The sequence below is a fragment of the Dryobates pubescens genome, chromosome Z, assembly GCF_014839835.1.
Source record: "Dryobates pubescens isolate bDryPub1 chromosome Z, bDryPub1.pri, whole genome shotgun sequence".
NCBI lineage: Eukaryota > Metazoa > Chordata > Aves > Piciformes > Picidae > Dryobates > Dryobates pubescens.
In genome coordinates, this window is record NC_071657.1 from 110,699,965 (window position 1) to 110,727,458 (window position 27,494).

The window sequence follows — 27,494 nt, forward strand, 5'->3', positions numbered from 1 at the left end:
TGCCAGCTGCCAGGGCCTCATTTTTGATTTCTCTCCACAGACAAATTGCCATTTAGTTTTTACCCTAGTATACAAAAGTCCAGTCTTTTTTCCTGTGCAAATCTGAACTATTCCAAGATAAAACTAATCATTAAAGAATATTTTTTACTAGGACATTTGGAGTTGTTTAAATGAACAGCCTTTCTACCTGTTCCCCACATTCCATGTCTTTGAGTGTTTCATATTTTTATGATAACAATGATGGAGAGATTATGGTTTAATGAAAGTGCAAAAAAGCCTCCCCATATTGAAAATAGTGGAATAATCAGTTGGGGGGGGTGGGGAAGAAGAAGTTATTCTAATTTCTTTAAGGCATGATCCACAGTTCACTGAATTAATGGAGCATTCCATTAACGTCAGAGAGTTTTTTAAGAATTAGCTAGTTAATGGCTTGCACAAAAATCCCTAAGATAAAAGCACAATATGTTATGACTTAAAGCCAAAAGACATACTCAGTTCTGTACTTAAGCCATTACAATAGGTTATAAATTGTTCAGAGGCAATTCTCAAAGTATTTCCTTCTCTCCTCCTACTACACACTTCTATTTCTGCATCTCCAGTTGTGCTTCTACACCACAATAACCTGGCAAACAGCAGTGGACACAATTTTACTGCTGAAACCAATATGCAAATTACTGTTATAGTCAGTCTAGTACGGTTAAGGAACTGTCGATGTGCATTGTCTTGCATAAGGTGCAACATTAATATAAGAATTTCAGTTCTCAAAATAACTTCTTTAAAACCAACTTAAATTTCTCTACATAATACTACTAGGGTTTTATCATGAGCTGGACATATATTTGTTCTCCTGGAACCATGCCTTTTCGCCTTTTCTCACATGTATTTTTAACGTATCGTCATTTTGAGCTTGAACCATTCGATGACACTTCTCTGTGTCCTTTTTCTGATAACATTCCATGCAAAAGACTACTGTGAGTATTAATGAGGTAAAAGATTCATGAAGCCAGAAAACATGCTTTAAAGTAATGACTCAGTGGTGATTATATAAAAGAGAAGTGACATAAAGAAACAGGAAAATAATAGAATAATAGGAAGAAAGAATGGGAAGGAGGAGGATGAACAATAACTTGAAGACTAGATGGAGAAGTTTCACAGGCTGAACAAACTAGGAACAGACATATTAAATGTGAACTGGATGTGAAAGGGGAAGAAATAAAGAAATAGAAATGAAATAATCATGTTTTTCATTTATGTTATAGCTTATATATAGCCTTCTACACAAAGCACAAAGCCAAGCATTTATAGAAAACAGAAAAAAAACCACCCTATGATCAGTTCTATTACTTCCTTTTTTTCCATCAGTTGTACTTTAAAAATTTCTTTCCAATTTTATCTGCCTTAAAATGCAGCTATATTATGAAATATTTATTAACCAAAAGTTAAATTAATATAATTTATTACTTTCATCAAAGCATTGTTCCTGTGTTACTTAGATAGGATATTTATGGATTATAAATTAACTTTATAATTTGAAATGCAGGACACAGAGATGTTGAAGCGAGTCCAGAGGAAGGCCACGAAGATGACCCTAGGGCTGGAATACCTCTGCTATGAGGACAGGCTGACAGAGCTGGGGAGAAGACTCCAGGGAGACCTTAGAGCTGCCTTCCAACACCTGAAAGGATCCTACAGGAAGGCTGGAGAGGGACTTTTCATGAGGGTATCTAGCAATAGGACTAGGGGGAATGGTTTGAAGCTGAGGGACTGTAGGTTTAGATTGGATCTTAAGAAGAAGTTATTTGGTGGTGGGACTCTAGAATAGGTTACATAGGGAAGGTTGTGGATGCTTCCTCCCTGGAGATGTTCAAGGCCAGGTTGGAAGAGGCCTTGAGCAGCTGAGCCTAGTTGAGAGGCATCCCTGCCCATGACAGAAAGGTTGGAGTAGATGATCACTAAGGTCACTCCCAACCTAAGCCATTCTATGATTCTATGATCTCCAAACAATATTATTTGTTTAAACACACCGCAAGCAATCAGTACTGAGTAGGAATGAAAACCATTAGCATTTCCTCAAGACCAAGGTTCATACACTTCAACAATCACCAAAGGATTTGTGAAACAAAGTAGAAATACCAATCAAAACTGTAATTTCAAAACTGCACTGTAGTTTCAGAGTTACTCTACTGCAAGAAAGTTTAGAGCTACTTTAATACAGACACTTGCTTAAAAATCATTAAAAATGGAATAATTACTCCAAAATAGACGAAGGTTTCCAAAATTAAGATTCTAAAAGTCATATTCAAAGAAATTGCACAGTAGAAAGGCATTAATGAGAGCCAGCTTGAATTGGAGATGATGCTGTAAGTTTGAAGTGTTTTGGCAATGCTCCATCACTTATGCTTCAGTTGTTGTATTTGTGGAAAAAAACCCCATGGGAATATTTTTTATGTCATATTTTTGAAGGAAATAAGTCATAGAGATGGCTATGATGGATCTTTATATTCAAGACTGGTTTCCCTTTACATGGGAACAAAAAAAGGAATTTTCTAATCTGTCAGTTAAAAACCCAGAATATATTTATAATAGATTTTATTTTTATAATGGTAAGAGATGTTGAGGTTTTAGCATCTCAGAATGTATATATCTCCTATGCATTACATATAAGTAGACACCAGGTTTTATTATGAAAGGATGATTTCTCAAAAATTCAGTGTATCAAAACAAAGTAAAATTGGGGGGTGGGGGTTGGGGAAGGAGGAGGTTTTGGTGGCAAAAATATTAACCCATCAATTTCCAATATCACTCTATCATAAGTACTGGGTTTGAGAGCTTAATGGGGGGCATAACCTAGTGCTTCCCGAACTCTGTTGTGTATTTCTTTATACAGCTGCATAAGAAAGTGCTTGAGGGAATATAATTTGCTTCTGAAGTGAAGCAGTACAAGTTAGAGCACTTGAGCTAATGAGAACAACAACGTTAACTTAAAAGCAGGATGTGGGAGAGGATCCCTGACTCTTCCCACCATGTCTTATATCTACCAAGAGTATCAGCAATCTTGGCTAGAGAGTCCAATACAGACTCAGTATTGGTCAGAGCTTGAGATGAGTGGCTGTTGTATGAAGAGGAAAGGGCTGAGGCACATAATGCATAGTGTCTTCTTTGCCTCAGTCTTGAATGGTGAAACCAGATGTTCACCAGGGACTCAGCCCATGAGCTGGAAGACAGGGATGGGGAGCAGAATGAAGCCCTTACTACAAGATGCTGAATTGCTAGATTGGATCCAAAGAAGGACAATGAAGCTAGTTAAGGGTCTAGAGAGCAAGTCTTATGAGGAATGTCCAAGAGAACTCGGGTTGTTTAGCTGGGAGAAAAGAAGGCTGTGAGAGGAGACATCACCCTCTACAACTACCTGAAAAGATGTTGTAGTAAGGTGGGGATCAGTATCTTCTCCCAAGTGTCAAGTGATAGGACAAGAGGAAATGGCCTCATGGTGTCAGGGGAGGTTTAGATTGGATATCAGGAGAAATTTCTTCTCTGAAATTGTCAAATATTAGAACAGGTTGCTCAGGTACTTGGTTGAGTCACCATTCCTGAAGGTATTGAAAAGACCTATAGATGAGGTGCTGATGGACATGTTTTAGTGGTGACTTGGCAGTGCTGGGTTAACAATTGGACATTATGGTTTTAATGGTCTTTTGGAACCTAAGTGATTCTATGATTCTGTGAAGAGGGGCTAAAGAAGATGATCTTCATCAGTTTGGATAAAACAACATATGCTGTCTTCAATCCTCACTGAAAAGATAGACATTTTTTTCTAAGGTGTGCATAGTAGAGGGCAAAAAGCACAAGTTGCACAAGAGAAATCAAGCATTCTTCACCATGAGAGTAGGAAAAGTCCCAGAACAGGATGCCCAGAGAAACAATCTCCACTGTTGGTGATTTGCAAAATTCATCTGGACAAGGTCTTTCTTCATCTGATCTAACATCAAAATAAGCCAAGCAATTAGCTCAGCTTTGAGGTGGAGGTGGGATTACATGACTTCCACTTAACCTTTCCAACCTAATTTGCTGGTCATCCTTCTCTGTCACAGTGACGGCTGAGGAGTTTAGCTAGTTAACATTTGCAAAACATAACACAGGCATCAACATTCTGATGGATTTATTGCCAAGATGCTTTGGTTAAGTGTGAAAGAGTAGGGACTGCAGTATTTATTTTTACTAAATAAAAGCTTCATTGTGGGCAAAAATGTTCCATAACTGCAGCGTTGCTGAGATAAAAAATACTGGTAGTCATGCTTGTATAATACTCACCAGAAAGGCCATTTGCTTTTTTGCATATATATTTTAATATATTTGTATACATAAAAAGTAAAAATATTATTTCATAACATTGTCAAAACTTTCTGTTTTCTCTGGTGAGCTCTTGGGCCAAAAGATGAAGAAATGGCAAAAAAGAGATAAAAATGGGTTCCTCTGCCAGGGCTACAGTTCTCTCAGACAAGCAATGTTCAAACAGGCTGTAAGAACATAAGGACTCAGAGCAGCCTACACTACTGCTGTCAAAGGAATGACTTTTACTGCCTAAAGAAATATCTGGAGACTTAACTATAAAACCCTCTACACTACTACCCCAGTGATCAAAGGAGCAAAGGACAAACTCACCAATTCCCTTCCATTTTTCCCAGAAGGCTGTGTTATTTCTGCTGTGGATTGTAACTTTGGAATCATAAGAGGAGTATCAACTTGATGTAAGTGATTAACCCTGACAGTAAAATGTCTAAAAAAAGAGAATAATTTGTTCCAACTTGAACTCAGACAAGAAGCATTAATTTTATTAGACTACTACCCACTTACATCCTACAGATACAGCAAAAACACAGCTATGGAAGAGGCTACATAAATGTACTGCACAAGCTTATGAAGTAAATATTACTTTTAAACTACTTTATGATTTCCTGAGGCTTGCATTACTGTGTTTTATTAATGCTATCCAGCAGCTGAAAATAAATGCTGAGTCTCAAATTAATCTTCCTTATATCAGGCTTAAATTCTCAGAGGGTAACTCTCATTGTGATTCACCCCATCCAAACCCATTCCTTACTATCTTTTAATCTCTAACAACTGCTGACTGTCTACATCAAACAGTTACTCAGACTCAGAGAAACCAGGATTGTTAAACTTCTCATCTCACACACACTCAGGAAATCCCCAGCACTTAATCTTTCTTCAGGCCTTCCTCCATACTGGTTATTTAATTTCAAATCCTGCCTGTACTTCTAGTTAATGCTAGCCCATTTCGCCTCTTTGGCATTTATGATCCTACTCCAGGGAAAATTCTTGCCAGGCAGTGTAAGAGCACCAGCACACTTGATGCTTGAGCTGGATTTGGCATTAGCAAACAGCTTGTAAAGTGAGTAAGGTGAGATAATAAAAGCTGAATTTTGATAGGAACCATTCAGACTGGATGAGAGATGTCAGAAAGACTGACTGGGTAATAGAAGTAGGGTTTAGCAAGGAGATTAGGGGGAAGGTATGGACAGATGGTGAATGTGAAGAGAAACTGAACTGGGACCTGAATCCCTTCTGTACAGAATGCAAGAAGTTCTGGAGGAGGAGAGCCAAAAGCCAGGCTTCTTCTGTAGGCTCAAAGAGAATCAGAGAAAGAACACGATGACAGAAATTTCAGGCTCTGCATGAGTTATGTCTAAGCCATATCCTGTGACAACATTTCAGACTTACCCCTGTATTTGGAGTTTATTAATGGCTGCATTAGGCATTCTGGCACAGAGTAAACTGTTTGTGGTTAAGTCCTGTCTTGTATCTTCATTCTAAATGCAGAGACTCTAAGTACTTACCATATTATTACCCATTACAGATCTCACTCCCCAAGCTGAATATTGCAGCAGGAAAATTATCTTTTTGAGTTTCTGAAAAAGTTTGCTAATGTTCAATTCCTTCTTGGTAACAAACCTGGAAATTATTTTGAGAAACTGAAGTGAGAAGAAAAGCACACAGGAAAAACTTTCTTGGTCTCTCTAGGTCATATTTGAGAACTGTTGTCAAGACAGTTTCTGAAAATCTGAATTGATGTCAAGAAAGACAACTTTGTTCTATAAATAAGATGAATTGGAAGGGAAATCAGTCATGTAGGCCATCTATCTCCACATCTATGCTTTTATGTTATTCCCAATATTCAGATATAACATACTTTCACTAAAATATATGGATTCTAAGGCATTTGTACTACTCCAGTTATAAGGGTTTTGTTCCCATTTACTAAATATCCCAGGCCACAAACAGAGATAATCCATTTCATGCTTCCATCAGACATAAAGAATGGTTAGCAAGGTAAACATGAAAGTCTTTTATCCTGTCCAGCTTTGGACTAAATCTTGTATTCTTTCTCTTTTGCTCTACTTTGAATTTTTCATTCTCCCTGCTTCTTGCAAGCTCTTCATATTTTTAAGTCATACCAAGTCTGAACTTCTGCTACTACACCTGAACATTCTTAGTACTGCTACTGCCTGAACAGTTTGGTGTTTTTTTTGTTTTGTGGTGTTTTGGTGGTGTGTTTTTTTTTTGTACCTGTAGTGTCTGTATCTTTACTGAATGTAATTTTGGAACATTGCTCTGAACTGCAGTTCTGCTTTTCAAAGTAACTGCTTTCTACTTTGGTCTGCAAATGCTGCATGAGTGCTTTCTCCTCATTCTAAATAGCAACTGAATTATTAAAGTCAAGACAATCCTTTGTTTCACTCACTTAAAACTACTTGATAGTGATCAGTTTGACCTAAGACACCTACTTTCAGCTGGCAGATGAAAAGCAAACTTCCATTAAAACACTAAAAACAAAAATTAGTTTATCAATAAATAATATAATGTTGTGCTGGAGTAAGAAAACAAAGAAGAGTAGAACCATCATAGAATGGTTTAGGTTGGAAAAGACCTTAGAGATCTCCAACCTCCCTGCCATGGGCAGGGACATCGCTCAACTGGACTCGGCTGCTGAAGGGCTTAACACCCCAGGGAGGAGGCATCTGCAGCCTCCCTAGGCGAGCTGTTCTACAGTCTCACTACCCTTGTAATGAATAACTTCTTCCTAAGATGGAGTCTAAACCTACTCTCCTTCAGCTTCATACTGTTCCCCCTTGTCCTATTGCTAGAGACCCTTATGAAAACTATTATTCCCAATATTTCATATTTGTATTTCATTTTACAGTATTTCTATGTAAAACCATATAGTTACACCTAGTTCAATTTATAACAATTATTTAGTAAATCATTCATTCAGAAAAACCTGAATAGAAATAGTCTGAGGTTCAGAATCAATATAAAATTAGTTGTAACATAGGGAAGCCTTATTAATTAAAAACAACAAACAAACAAACAAAACCCCAACAAATCTATTAGGGAATATTAGTCCATACTGCAATTTGAAACACCAATATCATGAGAGAATCTGGCCTAGGCAGTATTTCTAAAGATGAGAAATAAAACTTCAGCGATCCGGTAAATGATACTATGATAAGTTAATAACGCAGTGATAACTATTAACAAACATGTTTAGCCCAGAGATATCCTTGTTTAACCCTGTTTCAGTTTTCACTTTTTAGTGTGACCATATAGGGTATATCTTGCCATGAAGTTTTGAAATTTTTAGTAGTTTATTTGCTAAAAAGAGAATTAATCTCCAGGGACAAGTATGTCCCCGGAGAAAGAACGCTGAGATATCAGAATATAATGGAGATGCACCCCTTGAAATTCTAATAATTATCTCATTACTGGCATACCCAGAACTGGAGTCAATGATCTCTGGAGGTCCCTTCTGTCACCTAACAAACATTCAGTGATTCTGTTTGTACAAAGACCAAACCAGAAAAGCCCATAAACAAAGAAACAAAACAAAACAAACTAAAAAACCCCAACAAACCACAAAACAAAAGGAAGAATTTTAAAAGTATTGATTTGTGTTAAAAGAACCTCCAGAGGCCACACAGTGGAAAATCAAGATGAACATAGAATATATTTTTTACTGGTTATTTGGTTATATTTAATTATGTCTTATCATTATTTCTGGATGTACTGCAGTTCTGGGTTTTTGGGGTTTTTTGGTAATCTTCATTAAGGACATAATATCATAGTATCAGTCAGGGTTGGAAGGCACCACAAGGATCATCTAGTTCCAACCCCCCTGCCATGGGCAGGGACACCCCACACTACATCAGGCTGGCCAGAGCCTCATCCAGCCTGCTCTTAAACACCTCCAGGGATGGCACCCCAACTACCTCCCTGGACAACCCATTCCAGGGCTTCACCACTCTTAGGGTGAAGAACTTCCTCCTCACATCCAGCCTGAATCTCCCCATCTCCAGCTTCATTGCCAGTCTTGGATCACTTCCAAGCAAAATTTAATCACACGTGGCTGATGATGACAATATTTTACAAACTAAAAAATAGTTTAATAAAATGTTGGAAAAAAGTGTGGCATTTAAAGGCTGCAAATACATTGGTTTCCTCTAGACAGTGCGTATTGCTACAGTTTGCAGGGAGGTTTTCATGTATGCAAACTCTATTCCTTCTGAGAAAACTAAATAGGGAGTTCTGTTCTAAGCTTAAATGTCAGTAGGTATAACAGGACCAAACCTATGACTTGGCTTCTTTTTGGACAACAACAGATTGCAGATAGTTTAGCATAAGCTACTTGGATCTATTGTTCCACTTTAACTGTACCCAAGAATTTGGTAATGGTACAGTCAGTGCTTCCCTTCTAAGGAAGATTTTATAGACATTGGTCTTCTCCTTTTGGAGAACATACATTCATTTGCTCAGGACAGCATGATTTTCCTGTGCTTCAGTCATAGTTGCTCACAGAGTGGACAGAATAAAATGCGGGAAGCCAAAGTTATCTGTAGAACAAGTGAATGAAATCCTCTTTTTAATTCAGTCAGGCAATTACACTAGCAGGAACCTTGCCTTTCTACTGCATATTCAGACAAATTACAGTAACCTATGGCTGGATAGGATACAGAAGTCTGAGGCAAAACAGTTGTAGCAGGCCAAACCCTGATGGTTGGTATGTGTGTCTCCATCATTCTTCCATGTGTGCTTGGTTCTGCTGTGTACATTTATAGGTTGTATTTATTACTTTAAAGCCAGGGACATGGTATCAGCCTCTCTCCACACCCTAAAATGGATAACCAAGATAAACAAGTCAGCTGGACATTAGTGGAAATATATTACTGTACCTTCATTCTTTGTTTTTTATGGAAAAGAATGAGGGATGGGATTTGTAGCAAGGGCATTCTTTTTTTAATGTGAATATGAGGACTGGCTTAACAGGAAGATGGATAGGCTGTCAGCAAGTGAGAAAAGGCCCAAGCAACAGAAAACCCAGCCTCTTTGTCAACCCTGCTATAAATCTCATGCTTTATAAAAGGTTGTTAAGGATCTTCTTTGTAAAGCAAAAAGTTAATATCATAATAACTTTCTATTGTGCATGAATGTGCTGTGGTTGACTAAGAAAGGTGCAAAATTAACTAATTTAAAAGTACCAGGCAAGACAGCCTGACCCAGATAAATGTGCTCTAGAAAATAATGTTTATAAGATATCTTGACCAAATGTGGGATAGTCTTTCTGTGTTCAACATTGGACAGATGGAAAAGAGATGCCTCATTTGAGTCACATACATGTTATTTCAAAGCTCAGAAAGCAGTAGCTTCAAATGTTAACAGGACTCTAAATTATAAATAATTCAGACCATTATGGGAAGAGTAATCTAAATCTAGCTAAAAGCACATAGTTAAAGGAGAAGACAGGTAAATCCTATTTTACTATTTACATAGGGATAGGTTTGTCTAGAACTGTTTCTGAGATCCTCATTTCAACTCAGTTTCCAGTTAGTTTGTTTGAAAGACTCAAAGAAGTATGGGACTTGAAATTCAAGCACAAAAGGAACTCGGTAGATACATCTACAACTTTGAATTGCTGGCTTGAATTAAGTCTCAAAATAAGATCTCTTGATCCTAAGCAATGAACTAGCCTTATATGCATCTGCTGGGGACTCTACTCAGGGATACAGGAACCTGTGTTCATAATCAAGTCTAGTGACTGAGCCTTTTGCTAAGTGTGGTAACACATCATCAGGCAGAGCCAGGTATGCAGTTCAAAAACCGCATACAAACCACATGAATCATGAAAATCAAGCCACTCAAAGATTATTTTAGACCATATTTGGCCAGGTGTCAGTAGTTATCACTAGAAGAGTTTCATTAATCCACAGCTCACAGACATCACTTTGAAGCAAATGAAAAATAAATCCCTTACACTTTATGGAAATACATCTTTTACAGAAACCCAAATTTCACACCTTTTTTTCTTTTCTTTTCTTTTCTTTTGACCACTAAAATGGAAAATTAAAGTCACCAAATTAAGCCTTTTGTGGTTGCAAACATATGACCTATTTCTCAGACTATAAAACATCTCCAAATAGTTTACAGCAACTACAAGAGCTATAGCAAAGCAGCAACCCCTTTTACCTGGAATCAGACCCAGCTAACAAGAAACCAAGGGAAACACCAATGTACTGTGCTCCAAAAATAGCTGAAATCTGTTCCCTGAAATTCTGGCATGGCACTAAGAAAATACCTGCTCCCTGCTTCTGAGGAAGATAAACAAACTGAAAAACCCAAGTTCAAAACAGGTAATTAGCCCTACTCTTTATCTCTACTCATTGCCTAATGCAAGTCTGGCAATCAGTTTAGAAATGAATAAACAAGCAAAATGTGATGGATATGATATATGGAAGGATTAATTCTAGTAGAAATTCTACCCTCTTTCTCCTCTTCGTTGCCCAGATGAGTAGCATATCTGACACAGTAAAGGACAGCCCAAATGTATGAAGTCCTAACCTTCAGTTTTAAAGTTGATAATTTTAGAAAAGGATAGTAGATTAATGTGCTTTTATTCCCCCCTGCCTTACTTTCAAGTTTATGTTATTTAAAAAACCTTACACTTCTAAAATAAACAGAAACATATGAAGTCCTGAATTTCTTTCATAAATAAATAACCTTTTGGAATTTTGCTTGAGATCATTATCTCATTTACTATAGTAAACAAATTTCAAATACATTTGCCTTACAGCTGCAAGAGCTCACATTAGATTTAAAAACACAAAAAAAGGAAAGAGAAAAGTCTCCATTAACTCTCTTAATAAACAGGTCAATAGAATTTGTTCTACATGTTGAAGTTTACATGTACAACTTTTACCCTGAAGCTGACGGGCTGTTGACAGATGCGTCTTTGCATTACTTTTTTCTAATACAAATACGTCTGCTGAGTCTTTATGCACTGCTTAGTGGTAGATGTTCTATGTGTTGACAGTTCATGTGCAAGATCTTTTGCAATTTGCTTCAGTTTAGCTGAGCAGGCATTTTGCATCCAAAGGCAAAAGGAAGACAATTTTCATCCTTGATCACACATATGGAAGGCGTAAAAATGCAAAAGCTGAATGTGACTGGCATGTGACTTTATACTGTGATGCACTGCTGTAAATCTATTCCTTTATTAAACCAGACAAATACTCACAATTGTTTTACTGCTGCTGAATGGATGAATGTCAGTCTCCGCTTCCAAATCCTACTAATACTTCCTGGTGCTCTCAGGAAACCATTGCTAAGGCTTTGCAGTCTGTGCAATCCTACCCATGCTGGATTGTGGAACAGCCTATCAGTCAGTGTTGGTGGATCTCCTTGTCACCATGAGCTCATGTGGCCCAAAGCTCAGAAACCAGGAAAAACAGTTATCTTTGCAAAGCATCAATTGCAGATGTGACTTCCACAAGGTTCTGACAACCTATAGCTCACAATTTTAATTTACACAGCTATTTTTTATTACTAACATATTTCATAGAAATGCACAGCAGAGAACTGCTAAAGGAAACATAATGGAAAGCAATACCTCTACTTTGTTTTATTAGCAAGCCACCATCTATATCCATTCAAGTGTTCACAAAGAAGCAATGACTATGATAGGCAGTAATGTAAACATATAACTTGCTACCTGGAAATTAAATGTGCCATCACGGAGAGCTATCAGGATAGTGATTATTATGTGATTATGGGCTAGGTTATTTTTCAGCTTTTCACTTATACTAGATTAGATTAAAGCATTGCAATGACTTCCTATAAAAGATGCATTAAACAATAAAATTATATCGAAAGCAGCAGCTCTAAAACAGAGACGTAACTGAATCATCTCAGTCACAGTCTCAATAATATTTTTCTTGAAATATTGGAAAAAAATTCAATGGAAGAAGTACATGAATGATGAAAATGCATTGTCTGAAGGAGAAGGCATCATTTCACTGTAACCCTTAGAAAAAGACCAACTTTACTCTTACCCTTTTAGGCCTACTCATTGCAAAAGGATCAACTTTTTGGTTAAACTGTCTTACAAAGCAGCCTATGGAACACATACACAAGTATATGGCGATCCTTTTCACTTCCAATGTTTTTGAATGCAAAGACATAACCCTAAAATAAGAACTATTATGAAAAGTGATGGGAAATTCACCCATGCAAAAAATATTTCTACACACACTCCATTTCCCCAAGGTAGTGAAAGATCAATCTCTCATTTCCATTTTATTCTTTTATGTCCAGTTATAATAAACTCTCTTTCACAGAGTGTGATGTTCCACAAGTTTTTCTGCACTGAACTAAACTTCATTGTTTATAACAACTGTCATGGATTGTGTTGAATCTGCTGCTGGTCCAGGTGAACATGGACCAGCAGCAAATTCAATACTAGCCTGGCTAGCTCAATCTGTAGAGCATGGTATTGAATGCAGCAGCAGATTCAACACAACATGACAACGACTTAACTGATCTCTTCTACCTCTCCCTTTTTATCATTTGGAAATTAGGAGCTCTCCTGTCAGGACACACAACAGCAGTACACCAAGAATTTACAGAAAAGGACTTTGCTGTTGTGGGCACGGCACAAAGAAAGAATATAAAAACAGTACCAGTGCCAAAAAGTATTCTTGTGAGAAGGAGAAGGTCATTCAGACTTTGTGTGGCTGATCCCTCCTTCACAATGTAACAACACTAAGTAACTGAGAACTTAAATACCAACTGTAAAAACAATTTATACCCATATTTTCAGGTGCCAGTGAGGTTATTACATTAATTCCTGTATGTGCCACTCTAAATAGTATCATTTTATGGGGTTTTTAAGGTGACATAATTCTTTTGCTGCTTTAAATTTCATGGAACCTTATTCCAGCCTTAAGCTAACTCAACCTCAGATACATTATCAACAAAACTCTACCAAGAAAGACACTGTATAACATATTGAATGCTTAACATCAGAGCTGGAAGTGGCTCTGGTAGTCATGGGAGGTTTACAGAGCTGCTTTCTGCATGGCACAGTACAGCCCACCCTTTTGCATGGAAGTTTTGTCCTTTCCTTGCACTTTTCTACTTCCACCCCATGTTTCATAAAAATGTGCACCTCATTTATGTAGACTGCAAGTACTTTGAGACATAGCTGCTTGATGGCTGCAGGCTAGTAACAACAATATAGCTAATAACTGATTTGGCTTATGGCAAAATGGTATAAAGGTGAATAAAAAATAAACAACAAAGTACAAGCCCTTTATTTCCATATCTCATTGATGACTACTAAATGTGTACAAACTACTGCAAAGGCCTTTAAATAATCAACCATTTGAAGAATGATACCATTCATACCCAATAAACATGTATCTATGAAATAGTGATCTGAATAATTTGTCCTCAGGAGTAGTTTCACTACATTGACAATTACTTTACAATATTATAACTGTTCTACAATATCGACACTTTCTAACTCATGAGCAACATTCTTCAAGATGCTGTTCCAACCCCTCTCCATGAAGCTTTAGTCATGCTACTCATTCTCCTACTGTGATGATGCCAATGACATGACTACAGTTTCCCCTCCAAACTTCTGAGCACTGTTTTCCAAACTCAGGAAACATTTCATGTGTGCACAAACTTGTGAAGCTTCAGAAACTTCTTACAGTGGAACCCTTGGAGGCTAGAACCAGATAATTTTTAATTTGAAAGTCATCAGAAATTATCAAACATAAGGAATCAACCCTCTTTTTTCGTATCCAGTCTGTATTAATCACTCATGTGTTCATGGATAAAGCCATATACAAAAAATGAAAATTGCTTGAGAACTTGAGTGTCAACTCTTCCACAGTTCTAACATATAAAATATTGACCCTACAACTAACAGTACAAAACAGTCTCAGACAAAAGGACAGCCAAGACCATGTCAAATTATAAAGGAATCTTTTCAGCCAAGACTTCTTCCCCTTATTCATAAATAGCATACTGATTCTGAAATGAGCAATACTCAAAGAAATGGAACAGTGAAGAAATGAAAAATTTAAATCTTGATTATGTCAGCCTTATGCAAAATTGCCTTCTCTGACCCCATAAAAACAGCCCTCAGCATTTGCATAACTTCTTGATAATCCTTCTTATCCAAAGCAAACAAACAAAAAATGGATTTGTGATATGATACCTTTTTCTCTGGAAGACATGCACATTGGGAAACAAGATCACCCAGAGAATTACAAACTGCTGAGAGTCTTCATGAAGGTCAGAAAGGACAGGTAGCTAAAGTAATTATAAATCTGGTATTAGCTGCCTCTCGGAAGGCACATGCAGTAATTTCAAGGTAAATGTGCTACAGACTGTTCCACAAGAGCTGGATGTTGCACAATTAGAAAGAAAATACTTTTAATTTCCTGAAGAACTTTCAGTAACCAATTTTATCAGTAATTAATTGTCACATAAAACATAAAATTGCCTTCCAAATTCTAAGCAAGAATTTGCTATTATTTTGTTTTTCCTGAATCTTAGTAAGACTGTAATATGTATTCCTCTGTGAAGCAAATAACCCAACAGCAGCCATTCCTTTGGACTTTACAGCAAGGTATGTAATAAGACCACGTGCACAGGTATTGCAAATGAATGTGGCAGCCATCATTCTGTATTGATAGAACTGCATATTAAACAATACAAAAAGAAAGCGAATACTTCTTACCATGTAACCCTCAGTGTAGTGAAACTGAGCTCTGGAACTGTCTTCTGCTGTGGGACTCAGGGGCTTAGGATCAGACATAGAGCGTTGCATCATCTTTGCCGCCTTTGGGCTTGATGGAGGAACCTTGGCAATGTCAGTATGCAGCATCTTCTGAGGGCTGATGTCATCAGTGAGGGGTTTTTCATAGGGTACAAATGCTGACTCTATAACTTTGCTTGGTGAAAGGGGTGAAATGGGTGAATAGAGAACCTTGGGAGATTTGGGAGGGGAAGGGACTACCTGCAATGTGGAGTCAGGACGAAGGTGGGATGAATATCCTATCTCTAAAGGTGTTGGGCGTTTTTTGTCTTTCTGAGGAGATGAAGCTGACAAATACTGGGGACTTTGAGAATCTGACTCTGTCTCTGTTTGACATCCCAAACTTTCTCCTTTATATGTCTTTTCTGGAGCGGAAATGTGCTTTATGATTTCAACCTTAGCATCCAATCGGGCCCTGATTGAAGGTGTTCTTATTGTTCCTGCAGGTTCTGTCTGTACTGAAATCTCTGCCACCGTCTGAACTGCAATACTAGATACTTTGGAGAACTGTTTTGCCTTGTCTGCATCAGTGGTACTTTCACTGTATTTTCCCACACGAGGCTTTCTTCTGGATCTGCTAGAAAGATCCCACTCATCTTGATCTTCATCATCTGTCTGAACACTTGTATCAACACTCTTCTTACTTCTTCGTCTTCTGTTTACATAGCCTCTGTCTGCTCCATCTTCATCATCAGTTTGCACACCACTGTCCACTATCTTTTTGAAGCACCGGGGCTCTTCTTCCAGCGTCTCCTCAAGCTCCTCATATGGACCACGTAATTTTGGCATAGAGCTTCTTTTTTTCAATTGCTTCTCCTCTCTAACATCAATATCCTTAAGAGACATTTCTGAAACAGAGCTTAGGATACCAGACCTGGGTATGTATTGGGTGATACCATCAGACTGAACTGTATACCATGTTTGGCTTTGTGGAATTTCAATACCTAGCACTCCTGAAGCAGTAGTAGTTGCATCATCAGTAGGCCAAAACTGGCCATTTTCTGTGGTCGCATATTGTCCTTCCAAAAGTGCCTGTTCTGTGGTAGTTTGTGGTGAGCCAGTTCCTGAAGGGTCATAACCATACTGATATATTTGACGAATTTTTTGCTCCTCTAACTGTTGATGGAGCTGTTGCTGAAGTTGTTGGAATTGTTCAAGTTGCAACTGCTGCTGGGCTAATGTCTCTTGCCTCATCATAAACTGAGCTTGTCGTTCCTCCTCTTGCTGAAATAAGAGATGATGTTTCATGGATTGCAACTCCTCAAGCTTTTTTTGCACCATAAACTTTTCTTGCTCTCTAAATCTTTGAATTTCCTGACGTTCCCATTCCAGCTCTTCTGCAAAACGCTGCTGCTTAATTTTCTCAAGCTCAAGAAGCTCACGCTCTAAATCAAGCTGCTGCTGTTTGCCTTCTTCTGGGGCAATGAGAAGGGCAACCTCATCTTCAATTACATCTGTATAAAGTTCAGATGCTGTAGTTAAAGCAGGTATCAAGCTGGTTGGCTCAGTAGTAATAGTTTCTACAGTAAGAGGTGGTAAGGCTGTCTCCATATCAATGGCAGTCATTGTATTGTCTTTTTCAGCTGCCACTGTTGTCAAGAAGCTGTATGATCTTGGCAGTGGTTGACTCTGTTGCAAAGTTGATAAAGAGGGCACTGAGTCAATGGTTTGGATAGTAGGTAAATCTCTGGCACTTGTACTGAAAATAGAACCAGGTTGTGTAGTGATGGCAAATGTGGATGGGATTGGAGTTGCTACTGAAGAATAAACAACACCATTGGATGATCTTAAAACACTTCCAACACCAAACTGGGAACCCAGAGATGATATCATTCTTGCTTGGGAATACTGTGGTGTACTAAGCCCGATGCCAGAAATCACCTGCCGAGTCTCTGGATAAGGACCAGTTGTCTTGCTTGAGTAATCCATAACCTCACCTGAAATTACAGGGCAGAGTTACAGTCCAGTCCCACAAAAGAATGCTGCTTTGCGGATTCTGAAAGTCATCCCATCTTGAGGAAATAAATGGGAAGGGGAAACTGCATGCAAATCTTCAGGTTAATGATCTACTTTAGATGTGAAGCAAACAGCATTTCTGAACATGCAGGCACATGCAGGTACCTCTGTGCAAAACACATATGCAAAATGAAGAAATAAAAACCACGTGTAATCCAGAATAATTTGTCACACTGTCCAAAAGAAAACAAAACAAATGAAAGAGGGGAAAAATAATAAAAAAATCATCCTGAAATGAGGTGAAGAACATCAAAATTAGATTTCAAAGAAAGATCTGCTGCTGTGTCATACTGACCTGTAGTAACTCTTCCAGATGTAAGATCTACTGCTGCATCAGTTGCCCCAACTCGATAATCAAAGCTATTCTTGCTTTTGTAAGCAAAGAGTCCAGCTTCTGATAAATTTGTGTCAGACATAGATGGTTTCATACCTCCCATTCCTCGGTAGCCATATGACCCTGAACGATCATACTGATAATGGTCATCTCTGTAACCAAAGCGATCTTCAGGAAGTGTAGTTGGTGGTTGCTGTGCTGTACAGCTCCTACCAAATGGCAATTTATAAACCATATCACAGCAGACAGCTCTTCTCCCTGCAGTGAGATCCACAGGCTTTTCATCATCTTCTATTACTGTTGTTATGATACCTGAAGTAGTTTCATCCATTGTTACCACTGTTCTGTGGGATTTTGTAGTGCTAAGGTCAACTGCTCCATTCTCCATTGGCTCCTGAGAAGCAGAGACATCAGTCCAACCATTTGTAACACCAACGGGTGGTACAGTAACAGGCTTTGTAGTAGCCCATGTCACTGCATGTGCTGAAGTACCCAGGGATAAATTTATTGGCACTTCATCTCTACTAGCAGAGAATGCTTGGCTGTGTGATACTCTGTGCACAGGTTCAAAATGTTTTGATGTTGTTAGCTGAAGCGGTGTTGTCATCGCATGTCCCAGATCCACAAGGCTGTCTGTACTGGTAGTGTAGCTTAGAGTGGCAGTGCAGGTTGTTATGGTTACCGTCTCAGTGACTACAGAAAGAGTAGAATCAGCAACACATGCAGTACTAAGATTTATTATAGCTGGCTGGACAGTACTCACTGGCCGCCCACATGTATCGCTTGTTGGCATTTGCCTTCTGACATCCATGGAAACAGCAGACAGATCCATGCAGCTGTCTCTCGTTTCAATATTCATCTTAGTTAAAGTACGAAGATCTATGACATCACCCAAAGGATGGAATCTTCCATTCTCTCTATACCTGGGTTGATCTACTATATTTAGTGGCTCTGGGGGTATAGTAATAGCAACACTACCTAAACTAAAACCAGGCACTGGGCCCTTAACCACAGATGCTGTGGTTTTGGTTACATCTGTTGTTACTACTTCTGACTTTGAAGTTGATTGTATTGTAATGGGAATAGCTTGCAAAGCACCTGAAATATACATACTCTGATCTGCCATACTTTGGATTTCGGTAGTTTTCACAGATGGAGTAAAAATTGGATGCATAGGCTGGAGAATCTGTTCCTTAGAAGGTGCTTCTAAAGGCCAGCTGGTAATAGCCTGACTAGTTATAGCTTCTGTGGGAGTTCCAGGCTCTGATGGCAAGGTGATTACAACATAGGTTTCCTGTGAAGGTTTTGTCAGCCTTGGTGAAGATTTGTTAGAGTGTGGAGACAAAGGGGAAGTGGGAGATGCTATTTTGTATTCAGCTGCAGGGACCAAATTCAGGGTCATACTTGAAGTCAATGACAAACCTGTTGGTTTGGGCTGTGTTTCTGCTGGTTTATGAACAGCTAATGGGAGTGGAGGCACTGCTGGTTTGGGTGCAATTGGAGGTTTAGTTATCTCAGCAGGCCTGTGACTGAAAACAAGCCCTGCTGGAATGGAGGACGGTTTGGGTGGTACAGGAGGTGGTGTTGGGGTGTGGGGTTTTGTGATAGATGCCACGTGGTTCTTTAACACAGCTGTGGAGTCAAGTGTTGGAACACTTGTGACTGAAGGTACTACTGTGGGAGCTGTTGATGCTGGAGTCTTAATCTGTGACTTCTTTTTGGGATAAATGGCTGGCTTGGGTAAGATAGGTGGAGGTAATGGTGGTGGAGGAGGTGGTGGTGGTGGTGGAGGTGGTGGAGGAGGAGATGGTGGGGGCAGAGAAGGCTGTGCTGGAGAATCCAAAGAAGAGCTTCTAAAAAGCGAGAATACTTTGGATGTTACAGTGGGACCTGAGGAAGGCACAGAGACCATGCTGGTCTTACTTACAACACAGGGAGGAGGCACAGAAGATGTTTCTAATGCAGGCTCTGTAATGGGTACTGACGATATACACACGGGCAGTTGCTCAGATGTAACACTAGTCAAATTAACCCTTGTCATATCAACACCCAAGTCTTTCTGTGACTCCTCATGAGGAATTTTGACAATGCCAGCCTCTACTGTACTTTTCACTTTTCTAGCTGCTTCCTTTTCTGCTTTGGAGGTATCAAAGGTTATGCTATCAGCTGGATATTGCTTGGGCACTGTAACTGTAGTTGACACCACCGAAGGTGCAGTTTCAGGCAAACAAACTGCAGTTTGATCCACGCTTTCCACATCCAATGTTGTAAGTGGCTTTTTAGTGGCTTCACCAAGAGATTCATAAGGTGTGCTCACTTCAGAGTACTTTTTTGTAGATGTTAATGGAATTTGGGTTATTATCTTAACCTCTTCAGAATCTGCTAGTTTACTTACAGCATCTGTTGTATCTACATAACCTGTGGTTGTACTATCTATAGGTGATGAACTATCTGTTGTACAAACTGAAGATGTAGATGAGGTTAGGGAAGCTGTATCAGAAGGTAAAACTGATGCAGCACCTTCTGATGTCTCAGAGTATGTCAACATTGATGTTTCATGAGAAATTATTTCTTGAATTTCTCTGGCATAATCTGTTAAGTATTCATCTTCAATTTCCTCTGCTGTAAAATGCTGTGTGATTTTAACATCTGGAATGGAAAGTGCTGAGCTACTGACAGGTGATACATCTGAGATTGCTGAAGTAGTGCTTGATGTTAAAGATGTACTATCTACCATTTCTCCAGCACTAGATACCTTTGTGTCAGGTGTGGGAACAAAACCTGAAGTTGGTTGTGTTGGACTGGACCCAGGGGTTAGCTGCATTCTTTGCTTTTTCATAAGCTCTTCATAAGCAGCTTCTGCATCTAACAAATGCTTTTCCTCAGTGGTTGAAGTTACTGTGCTGTCTAACACAACTATTTCATGACTTTCTGGGATAATATAAGAACTAGAAACAATATCTTCTTGAGGCACAATTGAATGTAAAGTCTCAACACTATAATAGTCTTTCTGTAGATCAGTAATTTTCTGTGGTTCTTCATAGATCTGTTCTGAAGCTCTTACTTTTTTCTCCTTTCCTCTCTGTTGTATATATTCACTGCTCTCATCTTGTCTCATAATGAGATTACTATCAATAGTTCCATTGTAAGTGTCCTCTACTAAAGATTCATAGATATAATCCTCTATTAGCATTCCACCATATAGAGATTCTTTCTCAAATACTTCATCTTTTTCACTTGCAATTTGAAATGACTTGGACTTTTGGGTCTTATGCATCATCTCCTCATACACCTCTTCAGCGCTTTTCAATGTCTTTTGATCACTGCCTTCTTTTGGAAGTCCTGTTGATTGTTCATCTGTTGGTGAGTACAGAGAGACAGCAGTAGGCAATTTGTAAACTTTTTGCACTTCTATTATTTTTTCTGGGCTTATTTCAAATCCTTCAGGATCTGACTCAATACTAGGTGAATATTCCGAACAAGAAGACCTGTGTAGCTCCTCCATTTCTGCCGCCTGTCGTAATTCTTCTGTAGGAGATGCATCTTCAATGGGAGAAAGATTACTTGGTGGAGTCTTTGGATGTTCCCTTCTTCTCTGAGCTCTCAGTTCATCCTTGTCCTTTTTGGATTTTTTACTAGAACTTTTCCTTTGTTGCTGTTCTAATTCACGCTGTTTCTCTTGTTCTTTCAGCAGCTCTTCCTCTTCCCGTAGTTCTTCTTCTTCTGAAGAATCTTCAATAGTTGGAAGAAGAGGACCATGTGACCGATGCCTAGCTTTGCGCTGTTGCTTGCTCTCCCCTCCCATTTTTTTGTGACTAGGACTGCTGTCACTGTCTTCATCAAGTGATGACACTGAAGTAGGAGATGTTCCTGGTGTGAAACTAGAAGCATGCAAGCTAGAAGACCCTTCTCCTCTAGATCTATCTTCTGGTGAATCTGTAAGACTCTCCATCTCTAGCTCAGGCTCTTCATCAAAATATAAACCACCTTTTTGTTGTTCAGATGCTTCGGAATACTTGTTTGGTATTGTGCTATTTAATTCTATTGTTTTGAAACGCCGAAGTCCTCCTCCTCCAGTTACTGCAAGTTCTTCACTGTCTTGACTTTTACTTTCCCTGTATTTTGGCTCTGGGCTTTCATCAAAAGTCTCATCATCATCATCATGCCATGAATGTCTTCTCCCTGCATCCTCATCATAGCCTGCACTACTTTTCCGAGCCATTCTTCTATGTTTTCCAGCTGTTCCTTTGGCTTTGCTTTTGACTTCTTCTTTCTTTTGGCTTTCAGTTGCACTGATCTCTTTGAGTTGATTTCTAATGAATTCGTCATCTTCAGAACCAGAGGCATCTTCATCGGCACTCATCTCTATAATCTGTTTCCTAATGAAGTCTTCCTCATCACCTGATCCCTGACTGTCATCACGTTTGTATTCATCACTACTTGAAGAACCAACACTAGCTCTTCTTTTTCTCCTTGGGACAGGTGAGTTTTCACTCTCACTGCTGTCTTCCACAGAATCATAGTGTTGCCTTCTTGCCAATAAGTTATCTCCTTCACCATCTTCCTTGTGTTCTGCCTGGGAGGAAGCACGTCCATTGCCATCTTCTACAATGGTTCCTTCATCTTTCTGAATAGCTTCTAAATCTTCCTCATCTGAACTGTAAGATTCTGGAGTGACTGGCAAAGGCTTTGTTTTATGTTGATCCTTTGTCTGTCCACCATAGAGCTCTTTGCTTTTCCCAGATTTTTCATCAGAGAGTGAAATTGCCTGAGCTTCCAAAATGGACAGTACAGTGCTTTCCAGTTTAGCTAGGTCTGAGGGGCTCGGTGGACTTTCTTGTGAAACGGTGTCTTTTTTACTAGATTCTTTGACTAAATCCTTTTCATCACTGTGGATATGACTTGGAATTTCACCCAGTGAACTTGATATCCCATCAGAAGAATACCCAGTGTCACTCAGACCTTGTGGACTTTTCTGTTGATGAGAACTTGATGTGTCTGATTTGTCATCCTCCTTTTCCTAAAAAAATAAATACATACACGTGTGTATATATTTAGACATAAATTCTTAATGTCTCCAGGCATTTAAATACCTGAGGAGTTATTCTAAAAGATGAGTTCATTTCTCAGATGAAAAATTATGATACCAAGAAAAATTCTATTAAACAATAAAGGACTGAACTCTATTATTCAAAGCTATTAAAATATTACAAGAATTTCCTCAAATTTTGATTTCTTTTTTGCTTGTTGGTTGTTTTGGTGTTTTTTATTGTTGTTTTTTTTAAATCAAACTATGACCTAACTAGAATCCAACTATGACTAATATGAATCTAACTGTGACCCTTGGAGATCCCTTCCAATGCAAACCATTCAATGATTCCATACTTTGCATGGCTGTCCACATTGGCAAATAATTTTATTAGCTGTAGAATGATCTTCTCTTCCTCAATGAAATAAATACTATTATTTAATTGTTTTCAGAACACCTACTAATGACAATCTATTATTTTTTCACAGATGCATGGGATGGGTTTTTTGGAGGTTAATTTAAATTAAGACTTTAATTACCTATGTTTCAAAACTGCCTAGATGGTTGTAGATACAAATATAGCTTGCTGAACATCAGCATGGGCTTTACTGAGGTCTTCTCTTAGGTCTGCCCATTTAATCTTTTGTAATTGTCTATAAATACGTCACTCTTCTCAAATTTTCAACCTATGGTTTTATTTTGTTGATTTAAATGTTACACATTATAACATGCAACAGAATACATGGAGTATTGAAGCATGATTTAATGTGGTTTGGAATGTCCCAATATCTGCAGTCTGTAACTGTGCAAACATTTCATGAGTACCTCAGGGGGAAAAAAAAAAAAAAAGAAGTTTCTTAGTAAATCTGTAATGCAGAGGTAAGGTGGTGGTAGGGAAGTATAATTGCAAGAAGGAAAGCATGATGGTCAGCTTGGTCAGCTACTGGTCAAAGAAAATAAAGAAGCAAATTGGGCAGGCATACCTGACTGAGAATCATAACCATTCTCCTGGCTTCCAGATCCTTCTGCAGCATTCTAATTGACAAACACCTCTACTTCCTTCTTAGATAACAAAAATACCAAGAGTATCCACACCAGTCTCCCTTCTGCTCCTCTCAACTGCTAAATGCTCTGTACTTAGTGAAAGCACCACACCATTCTGCTACTAAAATAGCTGACTCACCAAATGCCAGGTCATCTTAGCTGTCATCTTACCTGACAATCTTACAAAGTGTCCCCATTTCCACTAGCAATTTGAGAATCATCAGGCTGGGTGCAGAGTGGGTTGAGAGTATCTCTGAAGAAAGAGACTTGGATATATTGTTTGATGAGAAGCTCACCATGAGCCAGCAGTGTACTCATGCAGCCCAGATGGCAAATCATATTCTGGCCTGCATTAAAGAGGAGTACGGCCAGCAGGTTATTCTGTCCTTTTACTCTGATCTTCTGAGCCCCCACCTTGAATACTGCATCCCATTCTGGTGTTCCCATCATAAGAAGCACACAGAGCTATTGGGGTGAGTCCAGAAGAAGGCCACAAAGAAGATCCAACAGTTGAAGCACCTCTGTGAGGATAGGCTGAAGGAGCTGGGTTTGTTCAGCTTAGAGAAGAGAGGACTCTGAAGGTGGCGTTATAGTTGCCTTCCATGACCTGAAGAGATCCTGTAGGAAGGCTGGAGAAGGACTTTTCACAAGGGTGTCTAGCAATAGGACAAGGGGGAATGGTTTGAAGCTGAGGGAGGGTAGGTTTAGACTGGATCTTAGGACAAAATTCTTCAGTACAAGGGTGGTGAGAATCTGGAATAGGTTGCTCACGGAGGTTGTGGATGCCTTCTCCCTGGGGGTGCTCAAGGCCAGGTTGGATGAGGCCTTGAGCAGCCAAATCTAACTGAGAGATGTCTGTGCCCATGGCAGGGAGGTTGGAGTAGATGATCTCTGTTCATAATTAAGGTGTTATCTAATGTATGATAAACTAAATATTTATTATTGTCAATTATTTTACTTTTAAAAACTAGTCATGTTTTTTCATTATCTAATTTACTTTTAAAGTTCCTATCTACAGACATGTCACTGTGCACATAATTCTGTATTAAAACCCTAATTTAATATTACAGTAATCTACTAATTAATATTTTATTATTCCAATTTCACATATGTGATTTTATTATATACTTTGCAAAATCAGAAGTTACCTTGACTATAAGTGACATCTGTTCTTAGCAATATTGTACCTATCATGATAAGTTCAAATATCTGCTGCAAAAGGAAAGTCAATTGCAATTAAAATGCAAACATGAAAACAAATGTTTCTAAGACAACTCTAATGATAGAGCTGTGATTAATATCTCAGTATGGAGAAATCTATAGTACTCCAACCAACTTTAGGGAAGCCATCATCACTTCACCACTTTTTATTCTGTAAAACATGCTTTTGGGTATTATCCAGCCCTTAATGATGGTATTATATATACTCTTCAGAAAAAGTCAACAGTGAAGTATAGTTACAAGTTTTAGGGTTTATAGTTACATTTTAATTCCATTGATTAAAGAAGGGAGTGTTTGAGGGGGATTTATTGGGCTACATTTGTTTTTAAAAAATCACATTTTATTAAATGGATTTTTCCATCTAGAAATATCATGCGTCTCATTAAAATTTAATGTTTTATTCTCAATATGTTAATACTTATAAAGTCAGACCAAACAATGTGATCGATATACATGAGCTGTTAAAAAAACCAGACATTGCTCAAGCTAACAAAGTGTCCTAGGAGCTGATGGACAAACTGCATCTATCTAGTGAAAGTGGTTCCATCAGATGTTGGTTCTCCAGTGCCAACTCAATGACCGCACAGAGAAGATGGCAATGAATATTGCTATTGCCTGCCCTGTCATTTAACCTCAGAGCATGGTATAACATCACTGCTGTGAATAACAGGAATATTGGAAAGACTGCTATTTCACCTTACTTCCTGCAGCCAGAGAAGTAAGATATTTTCATTAGCTATAGCTATTTTTAAGTGACTGGTAATTAAATTTCTGAAGGGTTAGTCAACACATACACAATGTCACTATCATTGTCAAACTTTTAAATTTAACATAAAGATCAGATTTTTAGATGAATAACAAAATCTTGCAGAAAAATGCTACTAAGGATCATATTCAATGAGAACAAACTACACTTTTTTCTTGTGAAGTAGGAACTATTTTGGTACATTCCAAATTAATTGGCCTTTCTGAGCAGATGAATGGCATTTTTTTTTCTGAAAGTTTGCTTATTGTGAGTTTTTAATATTGGACAAATTTAAGTCTAGTTCAGATCTTGATGGGAGGATCTTCTTGAGACAAGAGGAACAAGAAGAAAAGTTGCAAGTGGGAAAAGATTGTTTAAAACCAGCAAAAGCAGCCTTTTTAACTAACGGTAAAAATAGTCTAATGTAGGACTTATTTGTGCCATTCTAGTGTCAATTTCAATACTTCATACAGCTATTTTGCATGAGAAGTTTTTCATTTGGAAGTATTTTCTATTCCTAAACTTCCTTGTGTTTAATATTCTTATTTGAAAATATTAATGCTTTATGAAGTCCTGTTGGCTATCAAAGTCAATCAGAACTCAAAAGAAAACTGTGATTTAAAAAAAAAATAAATTATTTATTGCTAGCAAGATTACATTTGATTGCACAGAACAGAAATTGTATTTTGTGTTTTGTTGACAGAGAAATTAAAGAAGAGAAGACTCCAGGGGGACCTTAGAAGGCATCCTACAGGAAGGACGGAGAGGGTCTTTCCTTAAGGGTGTCCAGCAATAGGACAAGGTTTTAAGCTGAGGAAAAATAGGCTTAGACTGGATCTTAGGAAGAAATTTGTCAGTACGAGAATGGTGAAACTCTTGAACAGGTTACTCAGGTAGGTTATGGAAACATCCTCCCTAGTGGTCTTCAAGGCCAGGCCGGATGTGGCCTTGAGCAGCTGAGTGTAGTTGAGAGGATCCCTGCCAATGGCAAGGAGGTTGGAGGAGATGATCTCTGAGGTCTCTTTCAACCTAAGCCATTCTACAATTCTATGATGTCTACATTGCATAAAAAAATATTAAAGAGGGAAAAAAATACTTTGGTTTACTGAACTGTTCAATTTGTACCTGAATTTTGTTTTATCAAAATGAAATGTTTTGTGTCCACAAAAACTGCTTACAGATAAGCCTTTTCCTCCTTCTTCTGGTCTCTGTTTTGTCAATAATGTCGTGTGTTAAAATATTTATGCTGATTTACAATATATTAATTTCTACACGGTCACTCAACCTAAGCACAGCTCCTCAGTAGACATAAGAGAGTAGTAAGAGTATTCATATAGTATAGTATAGCTGTTGTAAATATATGTCAAATTTACACCAGGGTAACGCTTTCATGAAGATATGCTGAACTACATGTATGTTAATTTGTGAGTTCAAAGGTGACTAAGATGGAGTACTGCATCCAGCTCTGGAGTCCTCAATATAGGAATGACATGGACCTGATGAAGCAGTTCCTGAGGAGGGCCAAGAAAATAGATGAGGGGGCTGGAAAATCTCTCCTTTGAGGACAGGCTGAGGCAGCTGCAGGTGTTCAAGGTGCATGTAGATCTGGTGCTTCAGGATATAGCTTAGTGGTAATGGTAGTTGAGTTATGGCTGGACTCAATGATTTTAAGGGTCTTATCCAATGTTAATGACTCTGTAATTCTAGAAAGTGACTTGTTGGTGACTGTACATCCAGCAACTGTATTTATTTAAGACACTATCATAAACTCAATCCATCTGACTTGAGAGCCCAACAAGAACCCTAGCTAAAAGTACTTGTCCATATGAGATAAGCAAATGCAATAGTAAAAAGATGTAAAGATTGTATACTTTAATGTACCATGCTCAGGCATCACAGAGTATTCCTCCAATGTCCATTGTATTTT

General features: G+C 38.3%; 1 protein-coding gene across 1 annotated transcript in view; it reads right to left on the reverse strand.

Moving 5' to 3' along the window:
- PCLO (piccolo presynaptic cytomatrix protein) overlaps positions 1–27,494 on the reverse strand; it is a 325,623-nt gene that overhangs the window by 149,870 nt on the left and 148,259 nt on the right. Inside the window, exons 5-6 of the mRNA XM_054178010.1 lie at positions 17,490–22,548; positions 15,101–17,115 (exon numbers count right to left, since the gene is read on the reverse strand). Of these exons, the coding sequence (XP_054033985.1) occupies positions 15,101–17,115; positions 17,490–22,548 (7,074 nt within the window). The remainder of the gene's footprint in view (positions 1–15,100; positions 17,116–17,489; positions 22,549–27,494) is intronic.